Raw genomic sequence first — 20,182 nt, 5'->3', positions numbered from 1 at the left:
TTATTTTATTAAAAAAACTTCCTCACAATTATCCACTATTATTGTTTCTTTAAATAAATTAAATTATTTAAAAATCCAAAACCATAATCAACTAAATTTTTAAGTAAAATTTTAATGATGACAAAATATATATAAATAAAATGAAATCCATTTGTTTGAAATCCCACTATAGTACTGAGAAAAGGTTTCATAACCAGATATTTTAGTCAATAAAATAAGATTTGAATGGGGTCTCTTATTTATAGATATAAATATTCCTAACCAGGTTTTTTTAATTAATATGATAAGATGTGTGTGTGTGGGGGGTTTCTTTTATATATATATATATAAAGAAGAAGACAAAAGCTAGTAAAAGTCTGCCACCCGGCCATTGATGGACCTTTCTAGGAAGTTCATATAGTTTAGACATATATATACTATTTAGTTTTTAGACACAGATGTAATGCTTCTGAGTGAGAGAGAAAAAGGAGAAATATAATTATAATGGTGAGAACTCCATGCTTTGATCAAAATGGAAAGAAGAAAGGCTCATGGAGTGAGGAAGAAGACAATATGTTGAAAGCTTACATCCAAAAATATGGCATCTGGAATTGGCGCGAGATTCCCAAATATGCTGGTACAAGATTCCCATATATTCATTTCTGATTAATTCAATTTCATTTCGGATTCTTTATGAAATATGAGTTGACTTTAATATATCTATTAGGTTTAGCTAGATGCGGAAAGAGTTGTAGATTGCGATGGCTTAACTATCTATGTCCAAGTGTTAAGCGAGGGAACTATACCAAACAAGAGGAGGACATAATCATCGAACTGCACCAAAAACATGGAAATAAGTAAGTTATATAACCAGGGGCGGATCCAAGTGTAAGCTTGTCCGGGCTGTAGCCAGGGTAGACCAAAATAGTTTGTATGTGTCTGGAAATAACGACGGTAAATCACCGTCGTTATTGATATTTCCCGTCGCTAAAAAGTATTAATGACTGTATACTTGGTTTATTTCGTTTGTTTAGCTCGGATAGATTTTTTTTGATAAAGAATTAGCCCGTGAAGATTTCAAATCCTGGCTCCACCCCTGTATATAACTTAAGAATGTTTTGCTTAATAGAAACCCTAAAAAAACCCTAATTCAAATATTCTTGTGGATATGTTTCAGATGGTCTATCATAGCTAAAGAGTTGCCTGGAAGAACAGATAATGAGGTAAAGAATTACTGGCATTCACACATCAAGAAGAAACGTTTAACAAAACAAAACCATGTTTACAAAAGTCGGGCGAGAACATCTCGATTGAAAGATGTTCAACATGTTAAACCTTCCTTCGGATATGAAAATTCTTTTGATCATCTACCCATCTTAGATACTTCTGATCAACCTACAATCAACGAGCCAACTTTCTCAGTGATTTCGCCCTCCAGTTCGGAATTGATTTACCCTAACCCTGAAATATGTGCATTTTCGGAGACACTATTTTTGGATTTTTCGGAGGAGTCTATTTGGTCAGAACTCTTGAACTTTGATACCTTGCCCGTCGTCGCATGTCACAACGATTACTCCAAGTTCAGTTACTCTGCTGATGATGGTATCATCAATGGCTTGTGGGGATTTTAGTTTGATAAATTTTCCATAAATTATTTATCGAACTTTTCACTAAAACTTCCAAAATAAATGTTGGCTTGGATATATCTAATATAAATGAGAATATATACCATATATATACTACATAGAATAGATTATAGATTCTTAGCAAATAAATAGTAAAAAAATGGCAATTGGATGTGTTTGAAAAACCTATATCTTGAATTAAGCGTGAGAAATAAAGAGACACTTATGTCTATCATGTAATTTGAGTTGTATTATTTTTGTCTTATTTATCAACTTAATATAACTCATATAATGACTTGGAATGAAATGTTCACCATAATTAATGTGTTCATGCCAACTTTTAAAAATAATAAAAGAAAAAAAAAGTATCCATTCAATAGGGTCAATAAATCATTGTACAATATCATAGGTATGTTATTACATATTGAACATATTTGAAAACAAAATTGTAAGACAGTCATTATGTATTCATTAATATATTTTGATAATCATATATTGTTTCGTTGAAAGAAAAAAAATAACTTGTATAAATGACCGAATCAAACAAATTTGTATTAAATGTATTGTGAAACACTATTTAAATATCTACAAGATAAAAATTGGAAAAAATTACATAACATTACAAATAATAAACAAGAAAAAGTTACATAATAAGTTGTTTGTCTTTCATGTAACATGAGAAATCTTGAGTTTTGTCAATGGTTGTTTTTATATGAACAATTCTATAAGTTTAATAAAAATTAAAGGAAAGAAAAGTAGGGATTTGAGCTAAATGAAGTGGGGGATTTCTTATTTGTTAATTTTGTAAACTTTGATGTTAGATATGACATTATGAGATGTATTTTTTCTTTACTGATTTGGATTTGTTTTCGTCATGGATACCTATATAGTAACATAAATGTGTTTCATTCTCTTGAAAGAAGAAAAATATAATAGCTTCTTAGATGGAGAATAAAACGCTACAAGGTGGTAAGCCACAAAGAGTTTTCATTTCTTCAAAATCTAACTAGGCAGGTGTCTCATTTGTCGGTTTCACAATGGTGTGTTCCTCAAGTCCCCTACCCTAACCCCTAACGTTGTCCCAATTGAAGAATTCATTTTTTTTTATCAAATGCAACATCCAAATTTGAATTTATGTAAATTGAAAAACAAACATGCGTAAGATTTTTCTCCACTTCCCTAGAAGGAGGGAGTTACAAATAAAAGAATTTTAGAAGTTCCGCCTCTCCTATAGGTGAAGACAACTATATATAGATAAGAAACTCTCAACTATATAATGTGAGTCTTAATGTATATGAACCTTAATATTTGTACTTAACACATACTAAGCACCATAAAATATAAATACTATACAATATTGACCCATTATTCTTACACTCCCCCTCAAGTTTGAGCGAATATATTTATCATTCTAACTTACTTATAATGGGAACAAAATCACTAATACTAAGATCCTTAGTTAAGACATTATCTAGTTGATCACCAGTCTTTACATAAGGGTTATAGAGGAGACCGCTAGAAATCTTCTCCTTAATGAAGTATCAGTCAATATCAATATGCTTGGTTCGATCATGTTGAACCAGATCATGAACAATATAGATAGTAGTTGTGTTATCACAAAATAGCTTCATAGGACCAGTTGGGGGTAAAACCAAGTTCTACAAGAAGAGACTGAATCCACAAGAGCTCACTAACGCCAAGAGCCATAACTCTATACTTCTCCTCGGCACTAGACCTTGCTACCACCGTTTGTTTCTTGCTACACCAAGTTATCAGGTTACCTCCAACAAAGGCACAGTATCCTGGAGTGGAACACATATCATCAAAGGAGCCAGCCCAACCCGAGTCGGTATATCCTTGAACATCTAGGTAATCGTGAGGTTTAAGCAACAAGCCTTTACCCGATGTTGCCTTCAAGTATCTCAAAATGCGATGGATCACATTCATATGAGTCTCACGAGGATCATGCATGTATTGGCTCATAACACCAACAACATATGCAATGTCAAGTCTAATAAGAGCAAGGTATATATGTCTCCCAACTAACCGCTGATATCTCTTTTTATCCACCTCGGGACCCAACACCTTTATAAAACTTATGATAACTTCAAAAGGCGAGTCTGCAGGTTTGCATCCCAACATCCCATCATCAGATAGGAGATCAAAGACATATTTCCATTAGGAGAGAAAGATCTTACAAGATGATCTGGCTACCTGAATCCCAAGAAAGTACTGTAACGAACCCAAATCTTTGACCTCAAACATAGTCTCCAACCGTTGTTTGATTGAGTTAATCTCATCTTTATCATCACTTGTCACAATGATGTCATCGACATACACAATCAATACTGTAATCTTGCATCATTGTCTCTTAACAAACATTATATGGTCTGAGTTGATCTGCTTGAATCCAAGCTTTATCATAACACTATGAAATCTCCCAAATCATTCTCTAGGAGATTGTTTTAGCCTATACAAAGTTTTTTTAAGATCACACACTTTCCCTTATGTAATGTGAGATGAGAAGCCATGAAAGACATCCATATAAACTTTTTCCTCTAAGTTGTAATGAAAAAGGCATTCTTCACATCAAGCAACTGAAGATTTCATCATAGATTGGGAGCACAAGAAATTAGGATTCAAATGGAGTTCATCTTGGCGACGCGAGCCAACGTCTCCTAATAGTCAATCCTAAGTGTATGTGTGTACCCCTTCACAACTAGTCTTGCCTTGTACCTTTCAACTATTCCATCTGGCTTATATTTTACTATGAATACCCATTTTTATCCAACTACTTTTTTGTCAATAGGAAGAGTCATATGATCCCATGTTCCACTCTTCTCAAAAGCATTCATCTCTTCACCCATAACACTTAACCACTTTAATTCAAGTCTAGCATCCAGCCAACACTAAGGAATAGGAAGAGAAGACAAAGTGGAAACAAATGCACAATAGGAAAGAGATAAAGAATCATAAAAAACGAAGTTAAAAATAAGATTTTGAGTACATTTTTTAGAACCTTTCTAAGATCAAGGTCAGAAAGAGAAGAATTACTGTTTGTATAGGAGGAAGGAGCAATTGTGGGACTATCTTCTGGATCAAAGGAGGGGACAATATAACATCTTCATGTTATCTACGTGAGTATGTCAACAAATTCAGTCCATCAAGTCTACCAATTGTGAAACCTGATTCTCCACTACAAGGTGCTCTCTTTCCTCATGTCTTGAAAAGGGAAGAAGGACTGACTCTTTATGTCCCCTCTAAGTGACAAAGATGGGCATCGAAGAAGGCTCCATAGGATCTGACTCTTATGTTCCCCTGAGTGACAAAGATGGGAATATTTTGGATTTTTATATTCAAAATAATTTATTTTTATTTTTCTAAACTCTTCCTCTAAAGGGATAAACATGAGTTGGAGGTGTAATAAGGAGTGACATCATGACTAACAAACACCCGTTTAGTGGGAGGTTGATAACATTTGTACCCTTTCTAAGTTGGAGAATAACCGATAAAGACACACTTTAGAGCTCGTGGATCTAACTTTTTATGCGATGGAGTAGAGTTATGAACAAAGTAGACACATCATGTTTGAAGTATGTGGGAGAAATAATGTTGGAGTCTTGAACTTGAGAATAGTAGAGGGAAGATAGTTAATTAAGTATGATGTAGTCAAAACTACATCTCCCCATAGAAAACTAGGAGCATGCATAGTAAATAAAAGAGATCTATAAACCTTTAAAAATTGACCATTCTTTCTCTCTACTATCCCATTTTGCTCAGAAGTTTTGACACATGTAGTGCGATGCATAATTCCATGAGAGGATAAGTAAGACTCAAAACCCCTTTCAGTGTACTCTATACCATTGTCGTTCTATAAGATCTATATAACGACTTAGAATCGTGTGTGAATTATAGCATTAAATAATTTAAAGCATTCAAACACTTTATTTGTGTGACGAAGTAAGTAAATCCAAGTGAGGCGAGTATGACAATCAATAAAAGTAACAAATCATCTATAATCAGAACGATCAGTAACCCGAGATGGGTCCCAAACATCAGAATGAATAATAGAAAATAGAGTCATGTTTCTCTGATTACTAATAGGATAACTGGAACGTTTGTGTTTCGAAAGTTCACATGACTCACACATAAAGTCTGACATACTACATTGCCTAGTTAAAGTAGGAAAAATATGTTCTAATACACAAAATGAGGGATGACTACAACGTCTATGCCATGAATGCAAAGTCTCTAACGGGGAGCTAGTTGATACTTGGAGGACCATCTGTGAAGAAGTAAACACATTCTCCAAGACATATAAGTCATTGCTGACTTTACCCCCACCAGTCGTCTAACCATTTATTACGCCCTGAAAAACATAGTGAGAATGGAAGAATGTTTATGAATAGTTGAGAGACTATGTAATATGTTTAGCATATAACACATTTGAAGTGAATGATGGAACATGTAAGATAGAGTTCAAAAGTAATTTGGAAGAAAGCTAAAAAGACCCTTTTCCTAGAATATGCACAATGGATCCATCTGCAACCCGAATAGTATTATGTTGAGACAAATAAGAGATAAACAAGCTAAAAGAATTTGTCATATGGTTAGAGGATCCTGAATCGATGATCCAAGAGTTAGAAGAAGACTGTGTGAATATTAAGGCGGAAGCCATACCAGAATGGGCAAAATGAGAGGATGTGGAAGGAGTTTCTAGTTGGCTAGCAAGCTGCGAAGAGCAATCGTCTCATAAACCGTCAAAGGAGCCTCTACTATAGGTGAAGGAATATCCATGCCAGAAATTTGTGTCTCCACTAATAGGTGAGCACTATACTGAAAATGTGCTCCAGAGTCACGACTTCGGTCGCAATCAGAGAGGAAGGAAAAACATAAAAGAAACCCTAACCCTATATCCATAGCTTTGATACCAAGTTATAAATAAACTGATTTTAGATATTCTGTCTCTCCAATAGTTGGAAACAACTATATATATAAATAAATAACCTAAACTCTAATGTGAGCCTTAATGTATATGTGTCTTAATATATACTTAACCCATACTAAGTACACTAAAATATAAATACTATATAATAATGATCCATTATTAATAACAGGGGCAATATCGTCATTTCTACAACCTTGTTAGTGCAAAAACTTTGGAGATGTTTTATTCAACCATTTAGAGATGCCTTCAACCATTTTCCATTAGATGACAAAAAAAAAAAATCTAGGTCAAACCTAACCATCATCTTTCCGTTGTTAATGTTATGATCTCAATTCCATGCATGTATGAGTTACATGTGTCTATAACAATGATTTAATTAAGTCCATTATTATAATTAGCTAGGTAATACAATTATTTTAATAATGTCAAAGTTTAGCCAGGTTTCTAATAATTAAAATATGTTTGGGAAAAATTATTAATATTAGTTGAGTGGTGAGTGAGTGAATTTCCCCTCTCCTTCAACTTGAGCTGACTATTGACTACTGATTACAGAGTGTTCATATTTAGAAGATGACAAAAGCTAGTAAAAGTCCCTGATGGACCTTAATTTCTAGGAAGTTCATATAGTTTACACTTAATTTACACATATATATACTATTAAGTTTTTAGACATAGATCTCATGCTTCCTTAGAGAGACAGAGAAATATAATTATGGTGAGAACTCCTTGCTTTGACAAAGATGGGAAGAAGAAAGGATCATGGAGTTTGGAAGAAGATAATAAGTTGAAAGCTTACATCCATAAATATGGCATTGAGAATTGGCGCCAGATTCCCAAATATGCTGGTAAGTACATATTCTGATTAATTTGATCTTATATCTTATATCTTATAGCTTATGAATTATGAGTTCACTTTAATATAATTTCTAGATCTAGCTAGATGCGGAAAAAGTTGTAGATTGCGATGGGTTAATTATTTATGTCCGAGTGTGAAGCGAGGGAATTACACTAAAAAAGAAGAGGAAACCATCGTCAAATTGCATCAAAAACTTGGAAATCAGTAAGATAATTTTCTTTTAAATTATTTATTCATGAAGCTCAAGAAAAAAATTATTGCAAGTTATAACCTAAGTAATTATTTTTTTCAAAATGAACTAAGTAGTCATAACTGTTAAATATGTTCATTATTGTTGGTGATTTTGTTGATGATTTAATTTGTTAGTTGTTGTAATTTGCATCATTGTTTTTTTTTTTGTTAAATTCTTTGTAATTTCCTAAACATAGATACATAAGAATGTTTTTCATTTGAAACCTATAATAGGAAAAAAAACTTATGAAATTATTCATTTGAATACGATGTAGATGGGCGGTCATAGCTAAAGAACTCCCTGGAAGAACCGATAACGAGATAAAGAATTACTGGCATACACACATTAAGAAAAAATTAAAGTTACCAAAACAAAATCATAATAGTCTAGGCAAAACTCCCACCTATTAAAACATCATTTGGATTTGAGAAACCTACTGAAACATTTGGAACTGAAAAACCTATCTATCATTTATCCATCTTCGAGAGTTCTCAACATGTTAAAAGCATTGTGTCTTCATCGGAGAATGTACCATCCACTTCTGAACTATTTTCCTTTGACTCCGGCATTTATGCATATCATGAGACACCATTTTTGGATTCTTTTGAGGAAGAATTGATTTGGTCAGATGTATTGCACTCTTGTACATTGCTCTTTGGATGCGACTATGCTTATTCCAAGTCCAGTGATGGTGCTGATTCTGGTGGCCTCAATGGCTTGTGGGGATTTTAGTATCATTTGTCCAAGTGTACAAATGTTTAGAGACATCTATCTTTTTAATTCACTAGTATCTCTGAATAAAAGATGAACTCTGGTTTGTGATTGCATGTGGTTTAAACAAAAATTTAGTAAGAAAAAATATTAAATTCACTATATTAATCTAAATAAAAATGGAGTGTGGTTTGTGATTGCATGTGTTGTAAGTGCCCGAATGTGTAACCATAGGTCGGTGGTTTTTGGTTTATTTTATTTTGTTTTTAAGAAATAATTAATTTTAATATTAGTTTAACTAAAAAAATAAATCATAATTTACCTTTTCTCAAATCTCAAAAGTAACCAAGGATTGAAATGATGAACTGGATTAAAAGAATTTTAATTTAAATAATTTGGGAATTCGCGGTAATTAAATTACAACTTGATTGTTTAGAAATCCGTTTGTTTAAATTTATTTTAAATAATTAATTTAAAATATTATTTATTTGAAACAGAGTGCCCAATTGATTTTTAAAAATCAATAAAATGGCATACATGTACAAATGTATTAGCTAGAATTTCTTTTTAGTTTGTAGTTTGGTGATACACGGGAAATGTTTTTGCGCTTCATCCTTTGTACCCGTTTTGAAAACGATCTCTACTTATAAATTAACTTTTTGAAAATCAATTGTATAACCTTTTATTTTAATCGATTATTCTTCGGATCCTATGCATGCGTATATTTTAGGGTTATTTAAAGAATTGTAACAACAATTATTTAAATGTTGGAACATATTATTGATGACGACTAGGGAAGAAAATACCTGAAGAACATCAGTTTAGAATGCATTAAGGTTTAAAAATAAATCTTATACAACCCTTTGTCAAAATATTTTTATGAAAATATCCCAAAATATTTTGAAATCATTTTCTAATTTTTGGGATTTTGAGAAAATTGTTTTAGGTTCCAAAATTACAAAAATAATTTTGGAGTTTGAAAATAGGAACTAAACAGGCCTTAGGACCGGTGTCCTAAGTTCATTTTATCGATCTAAGGCTAAGAGCCCTCGGTCCTAGGCCGGACACCCCTCAGTATAGGTTCGGGATTCTTGGTCGGGGTGCGGGAGTCCCTCAGTCGGGGTGTTAAGGCCTCTCAGTCCTTGGCTAGAATACTCGGTCGGGTGCTAGAATTATCGGTCGGACGCCTTGGTCTTAGGTGAGAGTCATCGGTCCTAGGTTCAAGAGTTCTCGATCGGGTGAGAGACTTCTCGGTCCTAGGTTTGACTTCTCAGTCCTTGGTGGAAGTCGTTGGTTTTGGGTTCAAGAGTTCTCGGTCGGGGTGCGAGAGTCATCGATCATAGGTCTAACTTCTCGATCGGATGTAAAAATCCTCGGTCGGACCTCCTAGACGAAGAACAACGGTCGGACTTCTCGGTCCACGATGAAAAACAACGATCGGACCTCTCGGTCATGGCTGAAAATCCTCGATCGGACCTGTCGGTCCTAACTAAGTTTTATCGGTTGGACCTTTTGGTCCTAAAGAACATCAAAATTGCAGATTTTGCAATTTTGATGGAGGCTAGATTCTTTGATCCAAGGGCCTAGGTAACTTCACAAAGCTCCTAGAAACATTTAGAACATCATCACAAAGTATCAATCGACCTAAGTGATCATCAATTTGTTCAAAACAATTTATGGCCAAAAATTGGGTTTTTGGTTTTAAGGTTGAAGTGTAAGGACTTTTCCAATAGCTTCTTTATACTTCATATACATGATTGGTAATAAAACATGAACACTAAATGTTCGTTTGGACTAATTCAAGAACTCAAAATTTTCAATTATTTTAAAATTCAAGATTTTGATCAAATATGATCAGGATAGATCAAATATGATCCAAATAGATGTCTAACATCATTAGAAACATGTTTGGAATCTTTCTGGACAGTTGTTCTTAAGGATTAGCCCAAGAAGAGCAAACTCAATTTTTGGATTTTCAAAATTTAAATTTAGGTTTATCTGTTTAAGGTTGATTGATTGATTCTAAACTAAACAGAAATCTTGGAAATGATCTTAGGATCGATTTCCAATCATAAAATTCAACAACCATACAATATAGAAACTTATTAATATTGAAATATAAAAATTTCAAATTCAAACTAGAAGTATGAATTAAAGGATGATTGAAAGCATACCAAGGATTTAAGAACACTCCTTAAGCCTTAGGGAAGCTTTTGGGATGTCTGGATCCAAGCTTTATAGCTTCATACATAATATCTTTCATATAAGATCATAGATAAATATCTTTGTTTTTTACGACGAAGTTTTCTTCATTCATTAATATTTGCGACGGTTTATGTTTTTCATTGATTAAACCATCGAAATATTCGTCGCATATCTTCGACGTTAATTAAACATCGGTAATTATGCGTCGCTAATTTGACGTTTTTTTAGTGAGAATAGAGGAAAGGGGAAGCCAAGCTTTGACTAATTATTAGGGAATAATTTATTTGAATTAGCTTAAAAAAAGGAAGATTAAGTGTAATTTAGAACTTTACTACCGTGCTCATTGCTCGTACTTACACATCTAGAGCCGCGATATAATCCGTAGCTTAATCAATGAAAACCTATAGAATGAAAGCATTCGGCATCCAAGTATAGTTCTCCTAGAACTTGAGTTTTTCCATCGAATGCGGATGGAGGCAACATGGACATCATATTCTTCATGCGGATTTCTCTAGAAACACTCACTTTCTTATTCTTTTGTTGCCGCATGTTGTTTATAAAGTTCAAGCTAAGACGATTTGACAATATTCCTCGTTTCCACCAAGTTCCTTCCATCCGCGGCGAAAGCAAGAAACGAAGTTTTAACCTTTTGAATCAAAAATTTATGGATCAGATTTTCAGACGAACCATCTGGTCGAACCAGAATTTGGTCGGTTCCTAAGATCCCGTATTGAAGTCAAGATCCGATACGCTCATTCACCCGTTTCGCGTTCGTTCAGTCGATCCACGTATTTTAAAACATTGTTTAAATGTATTTTAATTATTTTGAGTATATATATATATATATTATTCGTTAACATTTGTTGGCATTGCTTTACAATTTTGATTATTGTTTAAAATATTTGGTAAAAATTCTCTGACACTTTTTATTGATTTGTTTGGTTTGCTCTTGTAGACACCGTATTTTTACACCTTAGATACCTAATAAAAAACTGACCCGAAATAACACTCATGTTTGTTTATTGAACCGGGAAAACAAAAATAGAAACACCTCGTGGAAAACCGGCCTAGAAAAGCTTAAAAGATAACGATCCAAAGGTCGAATTTCATAACGACTCTGTTTTCCCAACCCGTGACACGTTCATGTTGTACGTTTTGAAAAATCTTGAATTTTGAGTGTAATATTACTATTTTCAAATTTGTGCAGAAGTGCTCGAAAAGAGGGAAAACAAGAGAACGGGTCAACCTGAGTCAACCTGCCAACCGACGAGTTAACCCGGTTCAAAGATGGATCAAGCACGTGTCAAAAAGAAGTGGAAATGAGTAGACTGGTATTCTAAAGTGGGAAAATCGGATTATTTAAAAAGTGGGTTATTTGAAAAAGGGATTATTGGAAAAGAAAATCAAGAATCCTTAAGTTTGAAGTCCCCATTGAGCTTCCATTGGAACCCTAAACTTCATGAATTTATCCCGTCTTCAATACTAGATGAAATTCAATGATCTTTTGGTTGTTTTGAAAATAGAAATTAGTCCTCTTTCATATGGTGTAGCCCAATCTTCCATTGGTGCCCTATATCTAGACGAAATACGGTCATGAGTGGAAGGTGTTCCTAAAAGGTTTAAATCGAACACTCTTTCACTTAAAAATTCGTAACTTGATCTGTGCTTGATGGTTTTGAAGAATTCAAGTTGGGTTGGAAATATAACTCGCATATATTTCCAATGGAACAATCCCCGAACCGCGATTCGAAGGTTAAGGCTCTCATTCGACCTGTACAAGAGAAGCAGTACTACCGATTCAAATGCTTGGAGCCAGTTGAAACTATGCTGCACTTCCAAATATCATATCTTTTTAACCAATGATCCATATTCAGTGTATGAGTTACCTTTGGAAAGCCCTTTGAATTTTATTTCCAACGATACCAAATGTTCTTCCAGTTTTCCCCGAAGCTCAGTCCAAGTTTCCTGCAGCGAAGGTGATGCGTGAACTGACACGTTTCTGTGAGGCTAGTCTCCTGACCAACACGGACCATTTCGTGAGAAAATGAGAAAATGAGGATGGAGGAAAGAGTCTTGCCTTTCCAATGGTACCAACCTAATTGTGGGGAAAGCCCTGTGCACAAAGTTATGGGCTATTAAAGTTATGAAAGTGAAAACCGCGGAATTGAAAAGATTGAAATGGAGGGGTGACTTTAAAATATCATAACTTTGGATAGGAAGGTCCGTTTGGGTTAATTCAAAAAGGAGATTCATGTTCGTGACGTTAAAAATTGACCATAAAATTTTCACAATTTTATGAGCAAAAACGAAGGCAGGGAGATTTATTTGGGATGATGGTGCAAATAAAGGGTAGGAAAAACGGGAATAAAAAAAAAACTGAAGAAATATATATTTTTTTTCTCAAGCGTGCCCTTGATTTTATGGCGTATTTCCAATTTAACCCATGAAGTTAAGAGGGGTGGTTTTTCAGCTGAAAAGAAAAAAAGAGATCGGTTAAAAAAGGGGCGATTTTCAGGGGAGTAAAGTTTTTCAGATCAGTTTTTCAGTTCTGGAAGGAGACCAGTAATTGAGTTTTTGAGAGAGAAAAGAGCGGTTACTGGAGAGAGAAAGAGAAGAAGTAATCCGAGCTCACTGCCTTGGACGATTGGACCGACGAACGCGAAGAACGACATAAACTTTAGCTGAAGCTTCTTCGAATCCGGCTGATTCATTTCGTTTCTTCATTCTGTTCCATTTCCCTTTGCTAATCAGGTAACATCCTTATCCAATGTAGTCCTTAATTGATTGATTGGGGCATCGGTTATGAATACCGATGCCATTTGTTCATTAGAAAGTTAGATTGCAAGTTATTTCAACTGTTTGATTGTTCTTCTTCTATTCGACTGTGTTTCTTTTTATGATTTGGATTGGTTATTGATTGAATACTTAGCTAATAGATGTTGAGTTAGGTTAGTCTGGAATTGGTTTAGGATAGACGCGTTGTTCTTGAATCCAAAGAAATTGTTTCTACTGAAATAAAAAAATACAGAAGAACGGAATAACAGATCGCTTTCTTCGATCGATCTTCAAGGTATTCTTCGATTGTGTGGTTGTAAGCGTGGTCTCAAAGTGTAGAATAGTTCTTTGTGGCGAGACGAATCGTCGCGACTGGAGACTTCGCTATCCAGAGGCAGAAGAGGTGCAGGACGTCGCTTGTTCGAAGATCTTGCGATTTAGGGGAATAATCTGGATTCTGATCTTCGTTGGTCGAGGTTCTGTTGAGGTTGAGGAATCGAACAAGCAACGATTAAGAACACCACGGAGATTCGTCGTATTGGGCGCTCGGGTGACGCGTTGCTTCAGAAGTTGTTGTTGCCGGAAATCGCCATTGCCGGAAAAGTCGCCGGAGACAGGGGATATTTCGTTATATTCCCATTCCCCCAACTTTGTTGAGGGTTGCAAAGAAGCCCCTGTGCTTCTTTGATTTTTAAATGGGTATTTATGTTTTAATTTCGAATTAAATATTTAATTCGAAATTAAAACAGCCCCAAACTCTTCCTCTCTTTTAATTGAGTCCCTAGGTTTAATTTTTCTTTTATTTTAGTTTAAAACTTTAAAAAACCAAAAAATAAATAAACCTAAGGTCCTGTTTGTTTCCCAGATTTCACAAACGACCTTAAAATGAGGATTCGAACATCCAAACCACTTTCAAATTTTCTCAAATTTTTCCAAAAATTCAAAAATGTTATTTTCTTCAAAAATAAAATTTCTTGGAATTTTTAGAACCCGTTTGGAAAAACGTCTATCTTCGTTGTGTCATGTCGGGAGTTCTATAACTCCGAAAATTCCAAATTTGATTCCAGTGAGCTTCTAATAATATTTTTGACTCGCATATGAAATTTTAGGGGAATTTTGAGAATTATTTTTGAAAATCACTCGTTTTAACGTGTTGTACTCGGAGTTCTCTTTAACTCTGAAAATTTTAAAAGGAGAAACATTTGGGACCTTAGGTTAGTTTATTCTTTTCTCACCTTTGCTCAAAAGAATAAAATTCTAGTCCTCCAATCGAATTGTTATTCTCCTCATCTATCCTCATTTGATCATTCTCGGGAATCCTGATTCTCGCTTTTCTTTGAGAATGTTGCTCTATGTCTTGCAATGTCTTTCAATGTCTTTTAATGCTTTCCAATGCTTTATCCTTGTCAAACACCCCATGAATAGGACTAGTCCCTTGCAAAAATGATTAAGATTTTCCCACACAAGCAAAAGAGTTCTGAACTAAAAACGAAAACGTAACAATCCTTCAAACATCATATGGCCATTTACTTAGAAGTAGAGACTGTCTGTAAAGACAGGCGTATAGGACATAGAGCCGTATGCTCTTTCCTAATACGTAACCAAACACCGAACTCTTAAAATGAATCTCTGATTTTTCTTTTTTTTAGTTTCTTTGGGAAGTAAACTAAAATGGCGACTCTAAAGTCAATTAGATCGACACATTCGCAAGTGTTTAGATTTAAAATCTGTACGGGCCAATTCAATCAAAAATGGAGCGTATGCTAATTAATTATAAAAGAGGCATACTCGCCAGAAAATGGAAGGGAACGAAAATGAACGCGTACAACTTTATTTTACTTTTAATCGTTATTACTACGAGGAGATTCTCTAAATAAACTATAAAATTGTTTAACTTTTTTAATTAAATTTTTAATTATTAAAATTATGTCATATTAATTAAAAGTTAGAATTTGTTTTATTATTTTGATTTTATTGATATTATTTTATAATTTAATTTTTTATATCTAACCCTTATTTGAATTAATAAAATTTTCAAAAGAATAATTAAAATAATTAGTGATAAATACGACTTTTATGTCTTCATTTAAATTTGAATTCTAGTATTTATATAATCCAAATGTAAATTTTGAATTCATTTTATTTTAGATATATAATTTAACTTTACTTTATAATTATATATTCTCTCTTACTTTTTTTTCTTCTTCTTTTAGTTCTTTTAATTATCAGACAAAATTTTATCAGAAAAAATAATATATTAATAATTTGTATTTAAAATAACTATTATATAAGTTTAAACCTTTGCTATATGTCTGAATAACCTAATTTTAATATAAATAAATATTTAAGCTATCCATATATATATATATATCATAATTATAAACTATTTTATTTTGTAACTAAATTTAATTTTTTTTGTTATATTTTAATAAAGATAATTCACTCTAAAACAAATTATACTATATAATAAACTTTAAAAATACTTAAAATTAAATTAACCTTATTCAAATAAATTGAGTAAATTTATTGAGTAAGTTTAGATATTTTAAATATTTTGTGTTTTATTTCAAAAATAAATATGTTTTCTATTATAATATATAAAAGTTTATTTAAAAAAACTAATTATCTTTTAGTTGTAACATTAATACTTAAAAAGTAACCTTGTTAAATTATTATTATCTATATTTTCGTAATGAATATGTTTTGTGTTTAGTTTTCATCTCAAACATTGACGGGTCGGGTTAGTACAACTGAATTCGATTCGGATGGTGTGTATACAAACCCGGTTTATTTTTAAATATCGGCAGCAGTTGAAAGCTTATTGTCGAAGCCCTTAAACCTTCAGTCTTCACTCTCTTTTCGCCGGCAAAACCCTTCGTTCTGCATCTGATTTTCCTCCGGCACCTTCGAATTCCGGCAGCTCTCCACCATCACCGGTAAGTAAGTAAGGATAGTTTGCCTCCTGTCTGCATCCGATTTCCATCCGTCTGTGCATCTCCGTCGTCGTTCGACCTCCAAGGTCACACACGAACTCTAATCTTCGATTTCCAGCAGCTCTCCACCATTACCGGCTAGGTGCGTTCCTATTTCATCTCTCATTCTATGTTATAACTAATCAGGATCTGTTATTAACTGTCCTAGAAAAATCGATGCTGTACATGTCATAGAATACTAGTTCTTCCTTAGAATTAGGTATTCAAGCGTTTTTAATCCTTACTATTTAGTTTCTCTTTAACCAGATATGTTCTTCAGCTCTCACTTCATCGTCTCTTCCAACTTAATTCAAATTTCCAGAGTTAAGTTGTGGTTCAGATTCAATTCCTCTGTTTCAAGCCTCAAAGTTACATGGCGGAAGGACGTTAAGCTAGATCAAGCCATTCAGAATGACAAGAAATGGCGCCTTTGCGCTAAAGTTGTCAAAGAAGTCCTCAACGAACCAGGTCAAACCATACCATTACATTACCTGGATAAACGCCGTGAGAGAATGTGTCTCAACATTCGAATCCAAACATTCCTAGATTCTTATCCTGGTCTTTTCGATACCTACCTCAACAGAATCAGACCGAAATCAGAGCCTGTTCCATTCCTACGCCCGAGCGAGAAACTCCTTCATTTTCTAGAGGAAGAGAAGAGAATTAACCTCGAAAATGAACCTCTAATAGTTGAAAAACTCTGCAAACTCTTGTTGATGTCCAAGAATAAGGTCATTAGTGCTGATAAATTAGTCCATGTGAAGAGAGAATTCGGTTTTCCAAATGATTTCATGGTAAATCTAGTTCCAAAGTATCCAAACTACATCCGGCTAGTTGGAAGTCCAGGAGAAGGGAAATCGTTTTTGGAACTAGTATCGTGGGAACCTGAATTCGCGAAATCTGTAATAGAGAAACGAGCTGATGAGGAATCGAGATCGATAGGCATCAAAGTGAGACCTTCTTTCGATGTTAAGCTTCCGCAAGGATTCTTTCTCAAGAAAGAGATGAGAGAATGGACACGAGATTGGATGGAGCTTCCATATATATCGCCATACGAGGATATTTCGAGTTTAGAACAATCATCTCCGGAAATGGAGAAGAGAATGGTCGGTGTTTTCCACGAGTTGCTCTCAATGTCTCTTTACAAGAGAGTTCCTGTCCCTATTCTTGGAAAATTTTCCGTAGATTTTAGGTTTTCAAATGCGTTTTCTAGTGTTTTTACTCGTCATTCTGGGATATTTTATTTGTCTTTGAAAGGTGGGATTGAGACTGCAATGCTGAGGGAGGCGTATAATGGCGATGAATTGGTTGATAAGGACGATCCGTTTCTTCGAATAAAGGATAAATTTGTTGAGTTATTGGCGGTTGGACAAAGGGAAAGAGATGAACGATTGAAATTGGAAAAGGAGATTGTAAGGGAAGATATTGAATCAATGGCTATGATGAACAAAAGTGAATTTCATCGTGGTGATGTTAAAGATCTAGACGAGTAATTGCATTTTTGTATTAATGAAGATAGTGTAGAGGTTCATCTCAGACTGCTTATGAACTATTTATATGTTTGTTGATATTTCACTTGAATATATACTTGTATCTGGTTGTGGTTATCATTTATATTGTAGACTATTCTTATTGCTTAAGATCTCAATTTTCACAATTCAGTTATTTTGGTTTGACTACTTTTTTATGACTAAATTGTATAAGAAAAATAATTGGGAGCACTACTTTGGGGGAGTCGTACTTTGGGGGAGCGACTCGTACAGCGAGAGTGACCTCGCTGTTATACGAAAGTGACCTCGTTGTTATACAAAAGATAACAACGAGGTCACATTCGCTGTACGAGTCGCTTCCCCAAAGTAGTGCTCCCTATCATTCCTCATTGTATAATACCTCATTCCCATCCTTATATTTTTTCAAATATACGAAAATTAGACAACTAAAAATTCCTTCATATTTTCTTCTTCTATTTCTCATAAATGGGATAAAGCACGATAGCTAGATTTTTGTCGTGTATAGTATATTGACAAATAAATAAATTGGAGTTCGCAACAAATCTTAAAAGGCTAGCTTCTTGAGTGCGTAAACGTAAAGATTACATAAAATAAAAGCAACCGCATTTACCATCCAGAAGCATGTTGGAATTCTCCCAAGCATTTTGTTATAGCCTCGCTAGCTTTTTGAGATTCAGATCGCTCTACTTGCTTCTTTTTCTCCCTAATAAAATCCCCAAAATACTAAATTTAGTTTCCAATCGTTTATGTATCTGCATTTGAACGTGTTATATTTAACTCACCTGTCAACATACTCCTTGAGAAGCTCTTTGGCTTGAACAAGCTTGGACAACAAATTGCGATACACATCAAGATCTCGGTCCACGCTTTTCTTGTTTATGTTTAACGCAGCACAAAGCTAAAAAAAATGGTACGAACAACCATTATGTAATCGAAAATAAACATAAAAGGAGAAGAAGGGTGTTTTCATTACCTTTTCTAGAAGAGTTGGATCAGTTGCATTGGCCAGCTCAAGTAAGCGAAACAAACCGATAGCAAAGAAGCGACTGTAACTGAAGCTTCCATTACCAGCCGCTCTTTCTGCAATATCCTTTAGAATTCCTTCCACACCTCCTTCCCTTGATGTAGAGTCGATAAGTGAACTTGCATTCTGACCTTTCGCCCATTCTTCTAGCCTTTTTGCATCGTTTCTTCATCACGTTTTCAAATAAAGTCACAATGTTATTGCCAAATTTGTGCTCAAATCAGTCAGCCATAACTACTTCTATAATCTGACTTCAAAGCAATATGAAAATCTAAACCTTAAGAGGACATAAATAACATGGATAGTAAATTTGTAGATCATAAATTCATATCAACCACGAGTTTTACCTATCAAATGTAATACTTACAATTCAGTTGATCCTGATTGAGAATAAATCTAAATTAGGTTTTAAGAGACCTGTATTGATCAGGATCCTCCTTGAGTGCTTTGATGTATGCTTGAAAGATAGCTTCTCGATCTTCATCACTTGGATAACCGTCCATGAGCTGATCATAGACAGTAACAAATCCAAGTCCAAAAACAGCATCATATTGATAAGTTTTCTTGTACTTCATCAGATGATGTTGAACAATGAGTTCCTGCAGGACTGTGTTATAGATGCTAGGGATTGGTCGTTTATAGGAATTCAAGAAATTCAACTTCGTTTCAGCAACAGTAGGTATATCTGAAATGAAATATATAAGTTGTTGTTACAGTTGACATTAGGAACAAGAGAGAGTGTATGAAAAAAGCATAATTAAGTACCAGCTGAAGCAGAGATGCAGCGAATCACCATTGATGAAGTGGAATTCGAAGCTCGAACAGCTAATAAAGCGTCATTGGAAAAGTTTGCTCGAAGAAGGAAACCGTCGAAATTGAAGGAAAGGGAACGAGCGGATGGCGGAGAGATCTTCTTACTGGAGGATTGACCTAATGCAGAGAAGGAAATTGAGGAAACAGCTGCCATTATTAGTGAGAGATGTAAACAGTTTATCAGAAGAGGAGATGATAATGATGATGATGAATTCACAGTCCCATGGCAGAAGAGGAAATGGGCGGGGGGAGGAAGAGAGAAAGAAAGGAGGGAAAAATGGAAAGAAAAGAAAGAGAGAAAGGCTTATCCAATAATATCCAGGGCACAGGTTTGTGAAAATGCAGAACGACCAGTAAATTGACACGTGGAGATGACTGAAATGCTGACCTCGACATATCAAATTAGGTTATGTGGTCGTGGTTTTTTAGCTTCACATGACACTTAGTATGTGTGTTTGTTTTCACCAACCCAACTTACATCCTTTAATTAGTTGAAAAAATAATGTAATGCAATTTAATTAGTTGAAAAAA

The 20,182-nt window shown here is 34.2% G+C and overlaps 5 protein-coding genes across 5 annotated transcripts; 3 read left to right on the top strand and 2 right to left on the bottom strand.

The window, feature by feature from the left end:
- The first annotated feature begins 476 nt into the window (after positions 1-476).
- Positions 477-1,748, top strand: LOC124916693 (transcription factor MYB8-like). The gene is made up of 3 exons (XM_047457444.1): positions 477-616; positions 707-836; positions 1,157-1,748. The coding sequence occupies exons 1-3, from the start codon at positions 484-486 to the stop codon at positions 1,608-1,610; spliced, it is 717 nt and encodes a 238-aa protein (XP_047313400.1). The 5' UTR covers positions 477-483; the 3' UTR covers positions 1,611-1,748.
- A 1,470-nt stretch (positions 1,749-3,218) lies between these two features.
- On the bottom strand, positions 3,219-3,746 carry LOC124915880 (uncharacterized mitochondrial protein AtMg00810-like). Its single transcript, XM_047456630.1, has one exon. It carries the CDS (start codon positions 3,744-3,746, stop codon positions 3,219-3,221), a length of 528 nt encoding a protein of 175 aa, XP_047312586.1.
- Positions 3,747-7,253: 3,507 nt separating this feature from the next.
- On the top strand, positions 7,254-8,088 carry LOC124916700 (transcription factor MYB14-like). Its single transcript, XM_047457453.1, has 3 exons — positions 7,254-7,397; positions 7,483-7,612; positions 7,915-8,088. Exons 1-3 carry the CDS (start codon positions 7,265-7,267, stop codon positions 8,048-8,050), a joined length of 399 nt encoding a protein of 132 aa, XP_047313409.1. The 5' UTR covers positions 7,254-7,264; the 3' UTR covers positions 8,051-8,088.
- An 8,088-nt stretch (positions 8,089-16,176) lies between these two features.
- Positions 16,177-17,857, top strand: LOC124914386 (protein WHAT'S THIS FACTOR 1 homolog, chloroplastic). The gene is made up of 2 exons (XM_047454924.1): positions 16,177-16,406; positions 16,571-17,857. Exon 2 carries the CDS (start codon positions 16,573-16,575, stop codon positions 17,794-17,796), a length of 1,224 nt encoding a protein of 407 aa, XP_047310880.1. The 5' UTR covers positions 16,177-16,406; positions 16,571-16,572; the 3' UTR covers positions 17,797-17,857.
- A 389-nt stretch (positions 17,858-18,246) lies between these two features.
- LOC124915155 (protein THYLAKOID FORMATION1, chloroplastic-like) lies at positions 18,247-19,941 on the bottom strand. Its single transcript, XM_047455819.1, has 5 exons — positions 19,604-19,941; positions 19,256-19,523; positions 18,788-19,004; positions 18,597-18,712; positions 18,247-18,517 (listed from the first exon to the last, which is right to left on the bottom strand). Exons 1-5 carry the CDS (start codon positions 19,803-19,805, stop codon positions 18,421-18,423), a joined length of 900 nt encoding a protein of 299 aa, XP_047311775.1. The 5' UTR covers positions 19,806-19,941; the 3' UTR covers positions 18,247-18,420.
- Between the last annotated feature and the right edge of the window lie 241 nt (positions 19,942-20,182).

Source organism: Impatiens glandulifera, chromosome 9 (genome assembly GCF_907164915.1).
Source record: "Impatiens glandulifera chromosome 9, dImpGla2.1, whole genome shotgun sequence".
Taxonomy (NCBI): domain Eukaryota; kingdom Viridiplantae; phylum Streptophyta; class Magnoliopsida; order Ericales; family Balsaminaceae; genus Impatiens; species Impatiens glandulifera.
Note: the sequence above shows the minus strand (reverse complement) of the source record. Positions and strands in the feature narration are given on the sequence as shown.

Bases quoted from the DNA above. Each gene is read 5' to 3' on its own strand.
- LOC124916693 (XM_047457444.1), top strand. From the start codon at position 484: ATGGTGAGAACTCCATGCTTTGATCAAAATGGAAAGAAGAAAGGCTCA. The intron at 617-706 runs GTACAAGATTCC...TATATCTATTAG, and splicing joins CGAGATTCCCAAATATGCTG to GTTTAGCTAGATGCGGAAAG. The intron at 837-1,156 runs GTAAGTTATATA...GATATGTTTCAG, and splicing joins CACCAAAAACATGGAAATAA to ATGGTCTATCATAGCTAAAG.
- LOC124915880 (XM_047456630.1), bottom strand. From the start codon at position 3,746: ATGTTGGGATGCAAACCTGCAGACTCGCCTTTTGAAGTTATCATAAGT.
- LOC124916700 (XM_047457453.1), top strand. From the start codon at position 7,265: ATGGTGAGAACTCCTTGCTTTGACAAAGATGGGAAGAAGAAAGGATCA. The intron at 7,398-7,482 runs GTAAGTACATAT...TATAATTTCTAG, and splicing joins CCAGATTCCCAAATATGCTG to ATCTAGCTAGATGCGGAAAA. The intron at 7,613-7,914 runs GTAAGATAATTT...AATACGATGTAG, and splicing joins CATCAAAAACTTGGAAATCA to ATGGGCGGTCATAGCTAAAG.
- LOC124914386 (XM_047454924.1), top strand. From the start codon at position 16,573: ATGTTCTTCAGCTCTCACTTCATCGTCTCTTCCAACTTAATTCAAATT.
- LOC124915155 (XM_047455819.1), bottom strand. From the start codon at position 19,805: ATGGCAGCTGTTTCCTCAATTTCCTTCTCTGCATTAGGTCAATCCTCC. The intron at 18,713-18,787 runs GTAATGAAAACA...CATTTTTTTTAG, and splicing joins ATCCAACTCTTCTAGAAAAG to CTTTGTGCTGCGTTAAACAT. The intron at 18,518-18,596 runs GTGAGTTAAATA...GGATTTTATTAG, and splicing joins CTCAAGGAGTATGTTGACAG to GGAGAAAAAGAAGCAAGTAG.